The 20573-nt window shown below is 35.5% G+C and overlaps 1 protein-coding gene across 1 annotated transcript in view; it reads right to left on the minus strand.

Annotated features, from left to right (window-relative positions):
• Positions 1-20573, minus strand: part of Malrd1 (MAM and LDL receptor class A domain containing 1) — a 642532-nt gene that overhangs the window by 391699 nt on the left and 230260 nt on the right. The window contains exon 21 of the mRNA XM_057787647.1: positions 1730-1886. Within this exon, the coding sequence (XP_057643630.1) occupies positions 1730-1886 (157 nt within the window). The remainder of the gene's footprint in view (positions 1-1729; positions 1887-20573) is intronic.

Raw genomic sequence — 20573 nt, forward strand, 5'->3', positions numbered from 1 at the left:
GTATCAAGACAAAAATACTCTTTAATAAAAAGTAGACAAAAGAAACAAAGCCCATAACAATAAAGTAACAGCACGCAATGGTATAACATGATGTCAGATAAAACCACAGCAAAAGATACACACAGCAAATTCAACCTGAGGGCATTTTGATAAATGGTTTGACTGCAGTCTTGTAAATCAACAAGGTCCTCGAAGTGGTGTGGGAGGACTTTCTGTTTATGTGTTGCTTTTATTTGACTTGGCCTACATCATGGGAGGAGGAAGACAAGGTTAGATGGAAGCCATAGATCTACTGCCTGAGATAGATGCTGGGAACTTTAGCTGGTAAGCCACAGCCACGTGGCGATACACAGATTAATAGACATGGGTTAAATTAATATGTAAGAGTTAGCCAGTAAGAAGCTAGAGCTAATGGGCCAAGCAGTGATTTATACAGTTTCTGTGTGATTATTTTGGGTCTAAGCTAGTTGGGCAACCAAGAACCAACAAGCAGCTTCCTTCTCCAACATAGAAGTCTACAGAAGATAAGGAAGTGTTCAAGTGAAAAACACTAGAAAATGGTGACAATTGTGCGTTTGGTATTAAGACTTTTTGTTGAGGGAAGGTGGGAAAGACAAAGGAGCAAAGAGTCTTGTTTTGTTAATTTGGGGCACTACAAGTGTAGAAGGCAGACTTTGAAAAACTGAGAAATGAGCGGAGTTGGGGTGCATAATGCAAAATTCTCAAATAATTGATAAAAATATGTTACTACAAAAGAAAAGAAAAGGTCACTATATATTTCCTTCTAAGTTTCCATATGAATTTGAACTATCATTCCAGAACCTAATCATGAGCCTTATTCTGGTATGAAACGTAATAGGTAAATATTAATGTCATGTTTTATTGCCTAAATCTGTGTATAGGAAGTCATGTTTCCTGAAAAAAAATCAACTCAGGCACAGATATATAAAGTTTTCTCTTAATGGATGATTGGAAATTCAGAGTAGGTGAATAAGCTTGTTTCCATAGATTAGCCTTTGTAAGTGAAGGTCACACAACCATTCTATACGTAGCTCCAACTCCGACTCAGTAAGCACTGTGTTCACAAATTCATCCTGCCACATGTGTGGCTGATAGGCTGGATGACAGAAAGCAAATGATAGATCGTGTCTTTGGTTTGTGATAATGCTTTCTATGGACATTACTAAGTAATAAAAATAATACTTAAAAGTACATATTGTAACAGATGCAGTGTGCAATTAACAAAAATAGGGTCTCTAATTGATGGGCATAATAAAGTTAGTTGTAAATGAAAATTGTGAAAGGTTTATTGAGGTTAATACTTTAGGTATTTTTCTCTTAAAGAAACCAGTTGAAAGAAACCTATTGAAAAATGCAGCATTGCTACAATCTCACACAAGACCCTAGACTATAGCATTGCCAAACCACACATAGCATGCCACTTAATTATGTCATACTCTCAACATTGACGCTGAAATCAACATCAACGTGGCATGTTCCAGTATAAATAATACCTCACAAGAGCCTCAACTTCAGGAAAGAAAACAGTCATACACTATAGACAAAGAAAATCCCATTTCACCCACAAGTGTCCAGCCTTGGAAAAGCTTTTTCTATAGCCTAGCACTATGATGTTAATGAAGTTTAAACTTGTTTTAATGACACTGTAAATTATGGTGCAAGCATTTTTATAGAGAAATTTCCAAAAGCAATATTGACTATACAGTACCTGGAGAGAACCTACTGTGGCACCATTCATATACGTCCAGAACACCAAAGTACACCTCGGTCCCATGAGAGAGATAACAGGAGTGAGGATGTCAGCCAGGTCACCAAACTTCCCATTTGAACTGTCAGCATACAGGTACCAACCATCTGTGGTATTTCTAGGAAAATGTTCATCATACACAGAAAGAAAAAATTCATAAAATATAACATACTTTGACAATGTCCATATTTTATAGTTATATAATTATTTTCTATTAGTATAATGTTTTATGACAGAGTTAAGTTCTATAACCTCCACCTGGAATAGTCCTCTGTTCACATTCTGAATTCAAAGGTTTTGTATTATCTATTGATATATGAATATGAATTATTGTAAACACCAAACTGACCAATTCTTTAAGAGTAAGATTGGTTTCATTTTTACATAATGATATAACAAATATTCTGATCTGTTTTTAGAAAGTATCTTCAGTTGGGTAAGATGTAGCCCTAAAACAATGAGGGCAACGAAAGGAGGAAGAAAACAAGAACACACAAATACACAGACCATGGATAGCAGCAAAGCTAGCCTGGAGCACAACTCACAGGTCTGGAAAGGTATGGGTTCAAACTAATCCCCTCTTTATTTAGTACATATTTAATAACCTTATAGAATTATTTACTACTTTTTGAAAAAAATAATAGTATTTATTTAAACAAGGTTAATAATTTATTAACCTTATTTCATAACCTTATATAAATAACCATATTTAATAGCCTTATATATTTTTTCTTTCACATATCCAGGTGTAAAAGAAATGGTATAAATAATTATATAACAATGTTCTTTTCTCATAAAAGATAAAGTCTATGGTCGTATCTTTAAAAATTCAATAAAGAGATATAAAAGTACAAAAGACAGACTAGTTTAATATATAGTGGTTTGAAGCAGTATGTAAAGATTCTTTACATTTTGAAGACAAATTCTCTTTAAAAAGTATTTATATACTTGCTCCTTCCTACCTCAGGTAGACTTACTTGATAATATAAAATTTAAGCTTACTGTTTATTAAAACCATTTTCATTGTGAGTTTTATCATCTTTTGTTTTAGAAAAGAATGACTAACAGGGGATAGATGAAGAGGAAGACAGATTTATTGACTCAGTTCACATATTCACTGAGTGTTCAATCTTTCCAGACATGCCAGTGGTTGTCCAAGGAATTGGAAATAGAATTGCCTGCAAAAGACTTGACGAGGTTTGGCCTCTGGCCTCACCTTTCACAAGGTACACAACTTTGAACAGGCTGTTTAACTTGTCTGAACATAGGCTCTGCATTTTATAAAATAGGTAACTCTCTTTGCAATCCTAATAAGAACTAGAAATCAATAAGTGGAATACCTCACACTACCTTTCCCACTTAGATAGGTGGCATAGCAGCTGTAACCCATGTTTCTGTTTCTGTCAAGTTTCTGCTAATGAAGTAAGCAACTTTGTATTCTGTCTTCCAGGGGTGATAGGGTAAACTTGATGTATTGAAGATATAGTCCATGAGGCACCTATGTTCAGAAGTAGAATTTCTGGGAGGCGATGGGATCCTGAAGGCTCTAGTCTCATCAGTGGAAAAATTCAATTATGAATTACAGCTTAATGGACTAGTGATGAAACTTTGAGAAGTAGGGATGAGCTGAAGGAGGAATGTTACCAGGAATATAGAGTAGAGGGATACATTTTGTTGATGGCCTTGGGTCTCTGGCTTCCTGACTATAGTAGGATGAAGAACACTTATCTACTGTGACCTTTTATATGCTCCCTGCCATGCCTCTCCCCTTTGACTACCATGCATAAAGTCGTTTTTTTGTTTGTTTGTTTGTTTGTTTGTTTGTTTGTTTTTTGATTTTTCGAGACAGGGTTTCTCTGTAGCTTTGGTGCCCATCCTGGAACTAGCTCTTGTAGACCAGGCTGGCCTCGAACTTCCAGAGATCCGCCTGCCTCTGCCTCCCGAGTGCTGGGATTAAAGGCGTGCACCACCACCGCCCGGCCATAAAGTCATTTTTTACCATACTTCACAATATAGTCTCTTCTTTTAAATAGTTTATAACAGACACTCTGTTACAGTGATGGAAAGCTGACCAATACACAAAGTATAGATTAAGGCAGTTTTCAAGAGGCAAGACTGTTATATGAATTTGTCTGAACTTTATCTCAAGTGAAAAATATTTTCAGTATTAATCCTTATATGCTTAAAACCACAGTATATCATCACTACCAAGAATAGAGTGTAGCTAAATACATTAAGGTAAACAAAAGAAACAATGAAACAACCAAAAAATAACTTATGTTTTGCTACCCATGTTTATCAACAAATGTTTTATATGTGACTTATTTAATATATGAACTTTTATTTAAACAGCTGTTTGGTATGGTTTAGCTTTATACAATTTGTCATAGAATAATCTAAAAGTTTCTCAAGTCTTCTGTGAAACTTAGTGTTACTATTAAGATAAGGCTTGAAATAACCATTCTTCTTTAAGTTATTGCTATCACTCTAGGTCAAATTTTTGAGATTCCTTGCCCAGTGTAATATCAGCGTAATTGGTTTACCTACTTCCATTATTGACATCCTCCACCTCGTCTTCAAATATCACCTAAAATCATCTTTCCTAAGTGTAAAATGGAATTGTTATTATGATTACAAACCTTTTTTAAAGGCAGTTAAATGTTTTCAAATGCCCAGCCTCGAAAGTTGGGGGTTATGGCTCCATAGAGGACCATATTACTCAACTCTGCTGGTGGGATACTGACAGCAGTAAAAGGTTTGTGAATGTGTATTGACTAAAAATTAATTTTAAAAATCCCATTGGGTTTCTAGACAGTGCTGCCTGATGTGATGACATGAGGCCTTGGTTCTGAACATGCATTGTCCTTTGCTGATCACAGCAATGGGAGGTCTGACAAAGACGCTAACCACCACAAGTCTTTATCAACACACACATACACACACACACATACACACAAACATGCACACACACACACACACACAGAGAGAGAGAGAGAGAGAGAGAGAGAGAGAGAGAGAGAGAGAGAGAGAGAACTACTTTAAGCTTTTCTTCCCACCCCTTATCCCTAAAGTCTCACTTTTATATTGTAACATAAATGTGGTATAGTATTCAAGTTTAAGAGATCCATTGGTATTAAAAAATTAAAAAATCTTTAAAAGATCAAATTTTCTTAACTTCAAAAACAGGACAGAGAAAACATCTCCATTTTAAAATGGAAGAAGCAAGGCATTGCAAAGGATAATGATACCAAAGTGGAACCAGTAACTATCAGGAAGTGAAATTAGCAACAGGAAGTGCAACTAAGACAGAAATTGTCACAGAAAAGGAAGGCAATTTTTGTGATAAACCCATCCATGTGACTTTATGGGTTTTGAAACTTCTATGTGGGAGGACTACAGAACACTTTAGAACGTCAGGCTAAGAAATGCATTGTATCCTGTAATCAAAACTTGACTCCTCTAGTAAAAGCATGGATAACAGTAATATTACAAAGAACACAGATAGAAAGAAACATGGCCTGTTTTGTAGGGTTTCAGAGGCAAGCAGAGAATAGACCTTTATCTGGAACTGATATGGCTTCAATCTTCACTTGACTTTAGAATTTGAGTGATGTTGATTTAAAGACAATAAACTAAATTGTTTAAGAAAACAAAATGTGTGTGAGTAAGCTTGAGTTTTCAGACAAGGAGAACACATACAAGTAAGTTAATATACTCTTAAAGAGACTGGAACCATTATTTAATGCTTTCTACTGAGATAACAGAAAAGTGTTCAGCACCATCACCAAGAAGTTGATACAGGTATGGTCTAAGGAGGCCTGGTTACATATATCTCCATCTGGCAGAATTTGATGGCACCATTTACATAGTTCTGCCTTTGAAGGTATGAAAGATGAAAGACTGAGGGGGTATAGAGAGTTTTTTAGGGCAGTTAGACTCTCTTCAGAGAGATCCTGAACAGCAACAGGGTAAAGCTGTGATGTTAAGTGCTAGGGAAGGACCCCAGCATATTGGAAATGTTAAGACCATGACACATTCTCACGTAGGCCATGGATATGAAATGGAGCTAGCCTATACCTAAATAGAAATCTGTGTGGTATTGTTTTCAACACTTGAAAGGATAGGGCTACCAAAGCCCTTCTGAGCTCAGCTGATAGTATTACAAACCCCAAATATAGGACATGAAGCTGTAGGATTTAGGGTTTTACCTGATAGTTACTGACTCCACTTTGGTGTCATTATCCTTGAAAAGGCCTTGGTTCTTCCATTTTGAAATGGGAATGTTAAAAAAGAAAGAGAAAGAAAGGAAAGAAATGAAGGAAGGAAGGAAGAAAAAAAGAAAGAAAGAAAGGAAGGAAGGAAGGAAGGAAGGAAGGAAGGAAGGAAGGAAGGAAGGAAGGAAGGAAAGAAAGAAAGAAAGAAAGAAAGAAAGAAAGAAAGAAAGAAAGAAAGGGTAATGTTTTCTCTGTCTTATTTTTTGAAGCTTATAGGAGGTCAGAGTTAAGAGAATTAAAACTTTAAAGTGTTGGAATTTTTAATGCCCATGGTTCCTTTAAAGTTAGGTGCTACACCACCCCTACCTTGTAAGATAAAAATGAGACTTTGCGACAAGGGGTGGAAAGCTACAGCTTAAAGTGATCTCTCTGTTCTCTCTCTCTCTCTCTCTCTCTCTCTCTCTCTCTCTCTCTCTCTCTCTCTCTCTTCCTCTCTCTCTCCCTCCCTCCTTCTCTCCCTCTCTTTCTCTCTCTCTCTCTCTGTCTCTCTTCCTCTCGTGTGTGTGTGTATGTGTGTGTATGTATATTGATAGAGGAAGACTTGTGCTGCTGGCTATTGTCTTAGTTAGAGTTTCTATTGCTATAAGAAAACCCAATGACCTAAAGCCACTTGGTGTAGGGGTCTGTTATTGAATCTTACAGTTCCATATCACAGCTGAGGGAAGCCATGGCAGAAACTCAAATGGACAGGAACTTGAGTCAAGAGCTGATGCAGAGGCAATAGAGGAGAGGTGCTCCTGGCTTATTCTTCACAACTTGTTGAGCCCATATTCTTATAGCATCTAAGACCACTGTAAACCCTGTACCTCCTTCAATTACCATCCAAGAAAATGTCATAGTCCTATCACAGCTAATCTAGTGAGGGGAAATTTCTCAATTGAGATTCCTGCTTTCAAAAATTACTCTGACACATGTCACGTTGATATAAATAGCTACCAGAGTCAGTTTAAGTCATCAGTTTAACACCATCTCAAGAGAGTCTGAATGAGGAATCACCTAGATTAGGCTGAGCAGTAAAGCCTGCCTGTGATGAGCTGTCTTGGGTTAATTGAAATGAGAAGCTCCACCTTGAATGTGGGCAGTACTGCATTACAGGCTGGGTCTTGTATCGAACACAAAAGTCAAAGGGACCTGAACACCAACTCACATGAATACATTCAATTACTATTGTCTGCTCTTGATTATTGAAGGAATGGGACTAGATTTACCCAGTGCCTGCAGTGGTGACTTCCTGCCATGTTGGTCTATAACCTGGAACTGAGAGACTAATAAGTCTGTCCTCCCATGAGCTGCTCTTGTCATAGTGTTTTATTGAAGCAATCAGAAACAAAACAAAGATAGCACCCAACCTTACCCAAGGAAATACTTGACAGCCCTCACAATTGCAAATCTTTATAAACTCATCAGAAATAAACAGTTAACCAAAAATCTGAGAGGAAAAAAAATTCTTCCCCAAGGAAACATGGCATAAAACAGACAGATATTGGGCAGACATCCAGATGTCAAAGCTCGTAAAATGTCGGTGAAAATTTAAGTGAAAGACTAATTAAATATTTGCTGTGTGGGGGAACTGGGAGGAGTCAAAGCCAGGAAGTGAAAATGTACCCATTTATATGCTCTATTCTGTTATTCATGTAGTAGGATTCTGCTTTCCTGGTTCCACAGGTGTACAGGTACGGGGGCGCACTGTAGCAAGGCCACAGAGCCACCTAGACATTACTTCTTGAGAAAACACGCACACAAGAATGTGTTTAGAATATTTATTTCTCAAAAAGCGGTACTGAATTCTATTATCAAAAATAGTGATCCTTTATCTTTCAAGACAAACGTGAAAAGCATCATAAGATAAAATTGGAAATTTACTGAACTGTCTTCTTTCAAGTAAACTGTGTTTAACTTAATTTGAATTAAAGACGAAAATGCAACATTTTCTTTTGGTCTGAAATAAGGACTTCATCTTACTGTTGGTACAGTGATTGCTGCTAACAAATAAAACATTGTTTCTGCCTCTATGGGATTACTGAATTACACTTTTAGAGGAAAAACAGAGAAAAAAGTTCAATAGCATTCTGTTTCAGAGGTTGGAGTTTTTGCTATGAAAGAACGGGATTTATATTTTACTCTATGCAGAATCTTATTCTTATTTTTCCTTTTTCAGGCAAAAGTAACCATAGACAATATACAAATGAGGGGCCAGTATACATTGTGTTACAGTAAATAATATTTCCAAAACTCAGACAGTGGGCTAGACAGCCTATGGGCTGGGTTTTACTGAATTGCTGACTCTGGCTCTATTATATCAACAGCTGCTGTGATAATTGTCAGTGCTTGTAACAGAGACAGAAACAGGGCATAAACAAATGCCTTCTGGATGTTTCAGAAAACAGAGTCTGAAGCTGAGAACATGGAGATAAATAAGGAAATTCCTAGAAGACAGTGACGTGCAGAGCAGATGAGTTCGTCTCTGCCTGAAGACTTGGCTGACCACCAAATGGCTCAATAAACAATTCTGGAATGCCACATAAACATTGCAGAGATGTTAACAGCTGCACACTCTGGAGGAGGATGGATGAAGTGTTAACCCCTTAAGAGAACAACAGTACATTTAAGATGCACATGAGATTCACATAGGCCTGTAATTCACAATATTTGCTTTTTAACCAAAAATTACTAAACATGTAGCCAGCTGTAAAATGTGATGATTATGAGATGAAAGAATGAGTAATAAGCAGAAACTCACAAGTGTGACTTTGCTTTAGATACATCAGACAAATATTCAATAGCACCTACTAAAGAACCATTCAAAAATTACATAAAAAATATTTTAAAAAACTAAGGGAATTTTTTTGGTATTACCTAATATACACATAATCTTTAGAGGAAGATGTAAATTCTAGTATAATTACCAAAATAAATTCGGGTATTGAAATTATGATAATTGAATTTTTTAAAGTATAGGTGGGATTAAATCAATGATTGTGTAAGATCAAAGGAAAAATGAGTGAGCAGGAAATATGTCAGCATACTGTTATCTTGAAAATCATAGAAAAATTGGCAAGCAAAATCTCCAACTGAGAGACATAGAAGGCACATGGAACACCAAGACTGAAGTAATTAGAATTGTAAAAGATGGAAAAAGAGTAGAAAAAATATCTGAATAACAATGACTGAAAACTCCCAATTTTCATGACAAAAAGGTTAACATTAGATTAGGTTAAACAGCATGTGTACAGCATGGTCCAGCAAAGATGAAGATAAAACCTTGTACATAGACAAAAAAAAAAAAAAAAAAAAAAAAAGGAGCAGAGAAAATCAAGAGGAATAAAAATAAATGTCTCATCTAAAACCATCAAAGACATCAGAATAACATGTTCAAAGTGTTTTAAACAGAACAAACAAGAATGTCCTATGGCTTTCAAAATTAAGGAAGAAATGGACACGTATTCACATTTCCTTAAACAGAATAATTTACTAGCAAGCTTCCCAATAAAAATTATTAAAAGAAGTATGGTTCTCATGAAGGTAAAAAAGAAAATGACATAAGCTACATTTTGACATAGAAAGATGGTTTAAATAAAACAACTGAGAGATGTAGCTAGAGGGTGGGAAAGAGGATTTTCTTTTACTACAGACAAGAAAGGAAAGAACTATACAGAAAGACCCTGTCTGGATGAACAAACAAAGAACACACAAAGAAACTAGCAGCCACATCTACTAAGTCTGCCCCATGCTAATTGTGCTTCAGTCTTAACTGTAGTTTTAGCAAATCATGGAATCATCTGGCATACCCGCTATGGCCAGTTGAAAGTGAAATATGTAAAGCGCGTTCTGCAAACATGATACCAACGTTTGTTGAGTTGTGGCTGAATGTCTTTATGTTCAAAATAAATCAGAAGTAATTCTGTGTAAAAATGAGAATATACACAAAGTAACATTTACCAGCAATTGTAATAAACAACGTGTGTGCTTTTAGTCATCCCGCTCACACAGAAGTGAGGTAAAGTATGCCTCATTTCTTACATGAACAACCTGAACTTAAGACTAGAGCAATGAGCAAATTCTAATTCAGTTTTTTTGCATTTTAAATCCAATTCTTTGTCCAATAAATATTTTCTCCCAAGCATAAAAATGTCAATATTAATTAAAACTGTACCACAAGACCCAACATATTATTCTAATTATCCATTTATATAAAAATTGTGTCATTTACTTTTCAGCAAAAACTATTACTAAGTTGGTTCTCCTAAGAAATTTTCACCTGCCACAGTAATGCCTGATGCATCCCACTAGTTATTAATGAATCAGTGAGACTGTATTTTCTGAGAGAATGTGTAAAATTTCCATTAATTTTTCCCATCTCCTCACTTAAAGAGTTATAGCTACTAGCTGTGTTTAGACTGCTCTTACATGTCTGTTCTATTCCCCCCTCATGACTGTTGAATGGCACATAGAAATTATGCTCCAGTGGAATCAGAGCACAGGCTATAGGCAAGTGTTAGATTTGGACAGAAGCAATTATCGAGGATCCCTCTTAATTAAACATTAACAGAATACAGATGAAAACCTATTTCTTCACAAGAGAGTTCAATATTTCTGCAGCTATGAATAGTGCTGCTTCCAAAGTTTACACAGTAATTCATACTTTGGAAGATTCTGATACTTGACATGGCAGATGCCAAGCTGGATTTCACATCTGCCTTACAGATATGTATAACCTTTAGTTTGTAAACTCAGTACAGGAATTAGCTGCATTAGCTAGTGGGAACAATGCAGGTAAGAACAAAAGGACTGCTTAAACACAAGCGGTATTTGTTATCTGGCCAGTCAGCTTGGTAGTCAAGATGATTACTGACTACCAGGCAGAGAGCATTCACTGAGTTTAATCTCAATGGTGGAATGACTCATGATCCAGATTGGCTAGATTAATGTGGCCTGACGCTATCCACTTCTCACAATGACACATATTTAAAACTTAAGAATAACCGGTTTCTAAAATTTTCCATCCAATTTATTTAAATCTTGAATAGCCAGGAAAACTGAAACCATAGAAACCTAAATGAGTAAAAAAAGATACTACCATCATGAGTAATCACTCTTACAATATCCGTGTACTGTACTTAAACTCTAGGTTAAAAAGGCATTGATATCACCGGTGCTGGGTTCTTGCACATTAAATGTATTTCATTGTATGACAAGTACTGAGATACATTGCTCAGCTGTCTGAGGTAGATTCTATTATAAACTCCATAGACTAGCTTTGTTTCTTATATGACACAGGACCATATGCCTAGATATGATAGTGGCCAGAGCCAGAGAAAACTGGGCCTTTCTACATCAATTAATAATTAAGGCACATGCAAATCTTGTTGGACGGAGACCACTTGCTCATTTCCCGGCTGCTCGGCAGCTCAGACCCAAAATAATCACACACAAACCATATTATTTAAATCACTGCTTGGCCCATTAGCTCTAGCTTCTTATCCTCTAACTCTTACATCTTAATTTAACCCATTTCTATTAATCTGTGTATCACCACGAGGCTGTGGCTTACTGAGAAAAGTTCCAGTGACTATCTTCAGTGGGGCTACATGGCTTCTCTCCCATTCCATCCTTCTTTCTCCCAGCATTCAGTTTAGATTTCCCTGTCTAGCTCTGTTCTACCCTATCATGGGCTCAAGACAGTTTCTTTATTAGCCAGTGGTATTCACAGAATATCATTTATTTCTACTCCAACAGAACTTCTCTGCATGCTAATATAGTCGTGATTCTATGACATGTCAGAGAAGATCCAAGCCTCCTTTCCTATCAGTGTCCACCATGCTGATACAGGTTTTTTCTTCTGTGTTTTGTTTGGTTGGTTGGCTGTTATTTTCAATTGAGAAACATGGTTATTGGTTATCAAGTTGAACTGAAAGAACATGGGTAGGAATGGGGCAAGAAATTGGAAGAAAGAGCTTGTGTCACCATCCCTAGTCTGTTTCAAGCATTGCATTGTGTTATAGAGGTCTGTGAGCTTTATTTGAAAATTTCTGCCACTTTTATCAAGCAGATTTAGAATGTGATGTGTTGTTTTACAAAGATTTCCATTTTGTTAGTATTTTTGTTACTAATTTAGAATATTTAAAAATAAAAATTACAAACTTTAAATACCAAAAGATTGTTGCATATAGTCAGTGTTCACTTGTATTCATTCATGTTATCTGTCTGTCAGCAATTCAAGCACTAACACAACCCTTACTTCTATCTAAATCTTCTGTTTTTAATAAAATTTTCTTTATCAGGAGTTTCAGATAACAAATTGTTTCATTTGTTTGAAATTAATCTCTGATTGCCTGAAATTTTGAGAGTAGTTTTGCAAAATATAGAATTTAGCATTATACCCAACATGGTTAACTTATTTAAAAAGATAAATGTTAGACTCTGACCAGCAAAAAGCCAAACAATAAGACATAACATTCAAACGTGCAGTGAATTGGATGAGGCTGGTCTCTGGTTGTCTTGCTGTTCACCATCATCTCAGCCTCTCACTGATGCATGCTCCCGGGACATTTTCTATTCTCCACCAAGACAATTTCATTTTGAGCCTCTTTTCTCTTCTGCCTAACTCTAAAAACATTATACACTAAGCTACCAGTCCTGCTTCTCTTTGAGTGCTTCCAACATTATCTAGGTAACATCAAAAGCGTCCTAAAACCTAATAATATCCCCCCTCTCTCTCCCTCCTCTTCACTCCATTCCTTCTTCCCTCTCTTCCTCCTTCCCTCTTTGATACCTATTTGTCTTGCAGGTATTTTTGCTTTTCATTCTTGACCTTATCAGCTCTCATGTAAGAAATACCCTTTTGGTGCAATCTTTATTCTGATTTCAGTAGCTTCTCTTCCAGAAACCCAGACACTGAGTCTCTTTCCCTCCTAAGCACTTGCTCTTATTTCACTTTCACACAAGATAACTATCATTTGTCATTCCTCTCGCTGCTATAAATATCACTTTCGGTTTGATAAGTAAAATTTTTTACAGCTACTTACAGTCAGCTCCAAAGTTCAGCCTGCCATAAATCTCCTTTGCTTTGTTAACTATCGAGCTTCTAACCCTGTGCTTAATGAACATTTGTATCCGTTTTAGTTCTTGTTAGTCTGCTAAAATAGTATCTAAGGTTTTATTTGTGATATCTAAATGTGAGTTTCTATAATTTGGTTATTTAAGTTATTTCTATGAATTAGTATACAAAATGTAGTTATTAAATAACGTTTATTGCTTTCAAAAACAATATATGAAGACTATAAATTTTATAAATATAGTTGGTATGTTATAAGACTATTTATTTAGTAACAATGCTCAAACAGAATATAAACAGAGTTAAAACACAATTTTTTATTTCTTTTGAGACAGTTTCTTTTACTATATAGCTCTAACTGGCCTGATACTTGCTATGTAGGCAACAGTGGCCTTAAACTTATAAATATCTGTCTGCTTCTGCATTTAAAGTACCAAAAATAAAGGCATGTGATTCAACACACAGCCTAAAAAATACTTTAAAACTTATTAGTAAGCACACAGTCATCAAAATCCAGATTTTTGGCCACAAATTTTATTATTCTAGAGACTAGTTCACTTTTATTATTGGACCACAAATAAAATGTCTAAATATTGTTAGTACATAAGAAAAATATCATCTATATAAACTCCCTGTTTTAATATGATAATTGCAGAATTTTAATAACTCTAATTATTCTAAGATGAATAATTATAATGAGAAAATTGTGATTATTGCATAAAATAAAAACAATTATCCATAAATAATAAACTATCTCAATTAAAACAAGGCTCACAAATTAGTGTGTTTTTAATACAATCACTAATTGGGTCATTTTATTTTTAATAATAATATCTAAATCTCACTTTATTCTCAAATTATAATGTTATTTGCAAATATAATCTCTAGTATCAGAAGCTAAGAGATACATATAAAAATACTTGTCATGTGTATGTAGTTTATAAGATACTTCATTATTTCTCTATTTTGGTACAAAAACCACTTTAATGTTGCCTAGAAAAAATTTACACAACCCATTTTCACTGGCTCAAAAATTACTTTTCTTATATTTTCCCTCTTTGTGTATCATTGTTTCTCTGTATCCATTAAATCTACATATGAGTTTATAAAGCATGTATTTTGTATATGTGATGTACTTAAGCAAATATGTACAAATACTCTGTTTAATGACAACTAATAAAAATAGGTATAGATAATATGGGAAGTCAAGAATTGAAAATATTATTGTTATTAGAATAAAAATTTTGTTCTACAACCTAGATGTTCATCAGTATATGAGTGGAAAATAATGTGACATGCACGCACATACAGAGAGAGAGAGAGAGAGAGAGAGAGAGAGAGAGAGAGAGAAAGAGAGAGAGAGAATTGAGTTTTAGTTGCAATGAAAAATAAAATTTTCTTTTTCCAGAAGATGGATGGAACCAAAGATCATCCATCTAATTAAATAAACTTGAGTTGGAAAGACTAATATCATGCTTTCTCTCAAATGAAGAATACACATCTGTCTGTATATACACAAATACATATGCACATTTGCAAACATGGAGAGAAATATTGTATAGAAAAAGACATTAAAGTAGAAGTGAGACATAGGGGAAATGTGAGGAAAAGAGTCAACTTAAAGGCAGGTTGAGAGAAAAACCAAAAAAAAGTTAATGGAAGAAAAACTATTGACAAAAAGTATGTTTTCTCCCATATATCAAATCTACATCCAACTATATATGTAAATATGAGAACTTACATTTCATAGGTAGTAAACATAGAAATACTAGTGGGCTATTAGGGTAAAGAGAAAACATAATCAGGTGGGGAAAGAATAGACAAGTGCTATTCAAATTGCATAATAATGTTTTGTCCCACATACCAAGTCTACATCCAAACTTATATGCAAATATGAGAACTTATATTTCATAGGTAGATAGGTGACATATAAATCTACGTGTCATATATAGTGCCATACTGAAACTCATTACTTTGTTCAGTAAAGAGTAATAATAATAATAATAATAATAATGGTTTGGCTCTAACCTTTCCATATTAGTGGAAAAGAAAAGCACTACAAGAAACATGAATTAAGCCGGGCAGTGGTGGCGCACGCCTTTAATCCCAGCACTTGGGAGGCAGAGGCAGGTGGATCTCTGTGAGTTCGAGGCCAGCCTGGTCTACAAGAGCTAGTTCCAGGACAGGAACCAAAGGCTACGGAGAAACCCTGTCTCAAAAATCAAAATTAAAAAAAAAAGAAAGAAAAAGAAACCTGTAAATGAAATTAAATTTTTGTAAAAGACTTCAGGAGGGGGAAATCAGATTATCAGAAAAAAGCCACCAAAGAATAAACAAACAAAGAAATATATAAATGAACACGTTAATTAAAAGGAATAATTACTAATGGGGATTCAGCAGAGATGTAAAATTGAGAAAAATATAGGAGTATACATGTGGCAGGTGAATAAAAAGGACAGACAAAAAAAAGCTGCCAAGTAAAGCCAGGCATCGTTTAGAGCCATTCTTGTGAGGACATGAGACAAGTTGTGTATTGCGTTATTTGCTTTAGGTGGCTGGATATTCTTCCAAGATGACTACAAAAATACCAATATTTCTACCACGAAAATCTGTATTTAGCTGCATTAATTGACCTTGGTGATCTGTGTCTGATTTGGGGTTCTTGTGCTATGAATTTCAGAGCTAGGTATTGCCTACACCAGGACTCCTCATTTTACATGTGAAGAAACTAAGGCTACACTTATCTCTGGAAATGAGGATAAATATTTAGAATGCAGTTAAAAATAGTATTAGTTATGCAGTTCATATGCTCATGTACATATTAGTAGCAGTAAATAGATTCAGGTGTGGAGAAGGTATGAGCGAAATGAGAGGAATTGGTTTGGAAAGGAAACGGGGTTGAGAAGGATGTAAATAAAAGACTCATGCAAGAAATTCTTTCTTAAAACAGCAATCCCCTCTCCCCTAGTAGAAAGCTCACATGCAGTGCAAAATGTGAATCCCATAGTCCAACCCAGACCTAATTAATAAGAAATTTCATGGTGTTTTAACTAAGTCTGTGAGTAACTATACAACATAGCTAAGAACCACTACAAAGTTGGGTTTGATGGTGCCAATCTCGGTGACCAAGAAAGGGAGGATCTCTCAAGCTCTAGGCCCTCATTGGATACATAATGGATCCTACCCCCTAAAAACAAATCAGAAGAGAAAACTGGGTTTGGGGTGGAAATAGCAAATACTCAAGCCAGTGGTCTAAAACAATGAGCTTGCCTCATTAGCCTACAGCAACAAGATGAAATTCTATGAACAAAAACAAAGCTATGGATGTGAAGAAAAAAGCAGGCAAGGAACTGGGGCCATTGGATATTTCACAGATATTGTTTTCTCTCCATCTTACCGTCACTCTGTCTTTACCTAAACTCTTTTCCTTTGGGGCCACAATTAGTTAACTGCAATTCAGGCATACTATAAATATTCCAAATGCTTGGCTTTCAGAAAACAAAACCCATAATAAGATGCAAGAATGTGTCTAAGAGCAGACTTTAACATCAACAAGAACCAGATATAAAGACTGTAACTCCCACTTTACCAAAGAAAATATCAACGATGATAACCTCTTGGGTTTGGACCTTTCTGTGTTTGACTGTCAATCAAGAATAATATCACTGAAAAATTAATTGGATTGATTTACTGTGATTACAGATGAAAGGAACCATATAAATTCTAACATATAATCAACTCTCAAGTAGTATCACTTCATTTTTAGGATTTTATATGAAAACAGGTAATATTTAGTAATTGTTACTCTCTATCATTTCTTTTACCCAAGGAGGGCCATATTGGAGAACAGTATCTACATATGCATCAGAGACCATTCATAAACTGCCCTCAATTTTCTACAGGTTTCTTACCCCATTCATTGCTATGAGAGTTTTCTGGGGAATCCATGAGTTAGCATGAGCCCCAGAAACTGGACCAACAGACATATACATACAACCTACATACAGGCTCCTCAAAGTCGCTTTATTTTCCTGTAAATGCTGTCAGATCTCATTGGTAAGGGGTTTGTAGAACCATTCCGTTCTAAGACAGCGACTGATCCTTAATATGCTTTTATTCTGCTTGCAGAAACCACTAGGTTGATTTCCCACTTGTTGCTTGTTCAGTTATTCCATGAGATTGACATTAAATATGGATTTAAGTATTAAGAAAATTTATTTTGTTTCTGTTGTCATTTATTGATACGTGTTTCACAGAAAACAGTGACTGAAGCAATGGAAATACTGTAATATCTCTCCACTACAGACACATCTGGATTTCATTACAACTGGTCACTTGCTGAACACTATGTCCAGCCATTTTTAATTTTAAAGAATTATAAAATTTTATTTGTTTTGAAAAAATAATATATATAATTTAATGTTTTCCGCTCCAATTTTCCCAGATCCTCACCACCTCTCTACGCAGCCAACTTTCTTCTTTTTCTCTCTAGTTGAGTAATATATATATATATATATACACAAAAAATTCATAAAAATCAAGTCAAACAAGCAAGACAACAAAAACAACAAAACTGTCAAAACAAAACAAAAAAGCAAATTGAAAAATGTTCACAAAAATACCATTCAGTTTATTTTCTATTGACCAATTATTTCTGGGCATGGAGCCTGCCCTGAAGTGTGGTTGATACACCAAATGAGATTTCATTACAGAAAATTTCTTTCTCTTTGCCAGTATCAAATGGGCATCAATTGTAGAAAACTTCTGTTTAGGGGTAAGACCATGTGTCTACTACCCACTCTCATTGCAGAAACTTTGTTCGACTTAAACCTATAAGGGTCTTTTGCATGCTACCACAGGCTCTGCAAATTCTAATGTACATCCATACCTCTGTCTCTGAAATACACCATACCACTGGAGTCTTTCTGTCACCCTGAGCATTGAGGTAAAAGGTTTGATGAAAACATTCTGTTTAGCCCTCAGTTGGTCCTGTAGCATCCTGCTTGCAGGAGCCCTTCCTCCTGTCCTACTTCTATTCCTGTGAAATCCAAATCTTGGTGCAGACTCTTTTCTGCCCTTTCCAAATTTTCTCCTAGCACAACTCTATTCCTCTGTGCCACTGGATAGCCTCAAAAACCACAATCCTCCATGGACCATACAGCCACCACACTTGCCTAGGGTCAAGAGAGCACAACAGCAACCAAAGAACATAACAGACCATCCAGTCAACTAAGAAAAGAGCATGTCGGATATTGACACCAAGAAACACCCTAATTATCGTTAATTCCAGATGCCTAGATCCCAACACAAAATCAAAGACACAAACTGTAAAGACGATTTGCCTCCTTCAGAATCTAGTAGCCATGTTGTAATTAGTGCTGAGAAATGCAATTTAACTGAGCAAAAAGAAGGGCTACAGAACACCAATTATAAATATGTTCAAGGGCCTAAAGAAGGGCATAAAATGCCTTAATGAAAAACTAAGAAACAATGGGAAACATGGAAAGAATTTCATGACATGAAAGTAGATATAGAATCACTAAAGAAAACACAAACTGCCAGGTGGTGGTGGCGCACACCTTTAATCCCAGCACTTGGGAGGCAGAGGCAGGTGTATCTTTGTGAGTTCGTGACCAGCCTGATCTACAAGAGTTAGTTCCAGAACAGGCTCCAATAATACAGAGAACCCCTGTCTGAAACAAACAAACAAAAAAAAAAAAAGGAAAAAACAAACTGAAGTAAAACTAGAAATACAAAACTTAGGATGCCAAACAAAAACCTTAGAAAGAAGCCTTCTCAATTTATTAAAAGACATGAAAGAGAAATTTTCAGAACGCCTCTTATTTTTTTTACAACTGGGTCTCATGAAGTTAAGTGGACTGGCTTTGAATTTAGTCTATAGCCCAGGTAGGTATTGAAATTATATCACCCTACCTTAGACTTCCGAGTAGCTGGGATTATAGCTCTGGACCACTTTTTTTGGGAGGACTGCTTTCTTATTTTACAAAAGTGTTCAATATAATCTCTGTTTGTAAAATATTTTAATAAATGTTATAGTGTTAGTCCATGCAGATATACTTGTCTTTGGATATAGAATACATGTTAATATATATCACTAACCTCCACCTTCTATCATTTGGTCATTTAGTTTTTAAAGCAGAAAAAAATACAATGTTTCAAATAAACTGACTTAGGTCTTATCTGTCTCATTGGATAACTGACATAAAAGAGGTTTTCATGGATATCAAGGAGAATTTGAAGAGCACAACTTCTATGTGATAACATACCTGGAAACTCCCTGAGAGAGAGAGTGGGGAGGTGGGGAACAGGATACTTTATTTTGCATTTCATTATTATGACTAGGGAAGATAGATTCTCTAAGATTAATGTAACACTTCTTAGGAGAACAGGACTGTACCAGATAGCATTACTAAATGCAAACTACCCTTATTCCTGGTTTATGGTTTAATTTGAATACCATATAACTCTCAGGAACAATTTATGTTCCTAATGCCAGAGATATGTAGATGTTTTCATTAAACTACATCATCCTGTGGATAAATATCTCTTTAGTATTCAAAACACAATCATCATACTCACACAAGCACTGCTGTGCCACGGAGAAAGTGCGTTGTTCTTTGCAGCTTTTGACTGAATACACAACTGTGGGAGGAAGCAGACATGCTTTCTCGCCTATGAAAGCTCACAGTGTATCTACTGGGCTTTGTGTGTACTGTACTGTTAACTTCTCTTCAATAGACTTTAATTCCCCCGAATCAACAGAGAAGTTTAAATGCAGCATGATGAGTTTATTTTAAAAGGGCATCATTTTGAAAACCCACTTATATGGTGATCCCTGGTGATGAGAAACATAAAACAGATAACTAATGTTTGTATGAAGGTTCTCGTGGAAACTAAAACCAAACTAACAAGGACAAGTGAAGAATGTGTCCATTAAAGCAAGCTTATCTAAGATGTTGAATGTAAACTGCAGTTGGACAGCAAGCCAGGAAGACAACTGATCAAATCCACCCTAAAAAGGTAAGGCAGAAGTCATGCATCTTCCTCTAATTGGGAAGGGGAGGGGAGTGGAGAAAAATAAATAGCTCAATAAAAACAATAAAAATTAAACCATTTATATTAATCTACATTGTGCCACATGAATTGTTACCTCTCCTCCATACTGTACCTCAAACTTCCTCTAAACATTATAGTATATCATTTCATCTCTGTATACAGATTATAGCAAAAATCAAGCTCCCTGTTATCGCTCACAAATTAACTCTATCCATCTATCTTAATTCTTAGACAAGCAAGTGTCTTTGAGCTGTAATATTTGGGGGACTTCATGTTAGCTTTGCTTAGACATCATCCGTCTCTATTATTTTTCACAGTATATTCTACTGCCATCATATCGTTTCTGGTGGTGCCAGCATCAGAAAAAAGAGTTACAATTATTTTTTTTCCCTACAATGAT

Source organism: Chionomys nivalis, chromosome 13, assembly GCF_950005125.1.
Source record: "Chionomys nivalis chromosome 13, mChiNiv1.1, whole genome shotgun sequence".
Taxonomy (NCBI): Eukaryota; Metazoa; Chordata; class Mammalia; order Rodentia; family Cricetidae; genus Chionomys; species Chionomys nivalis.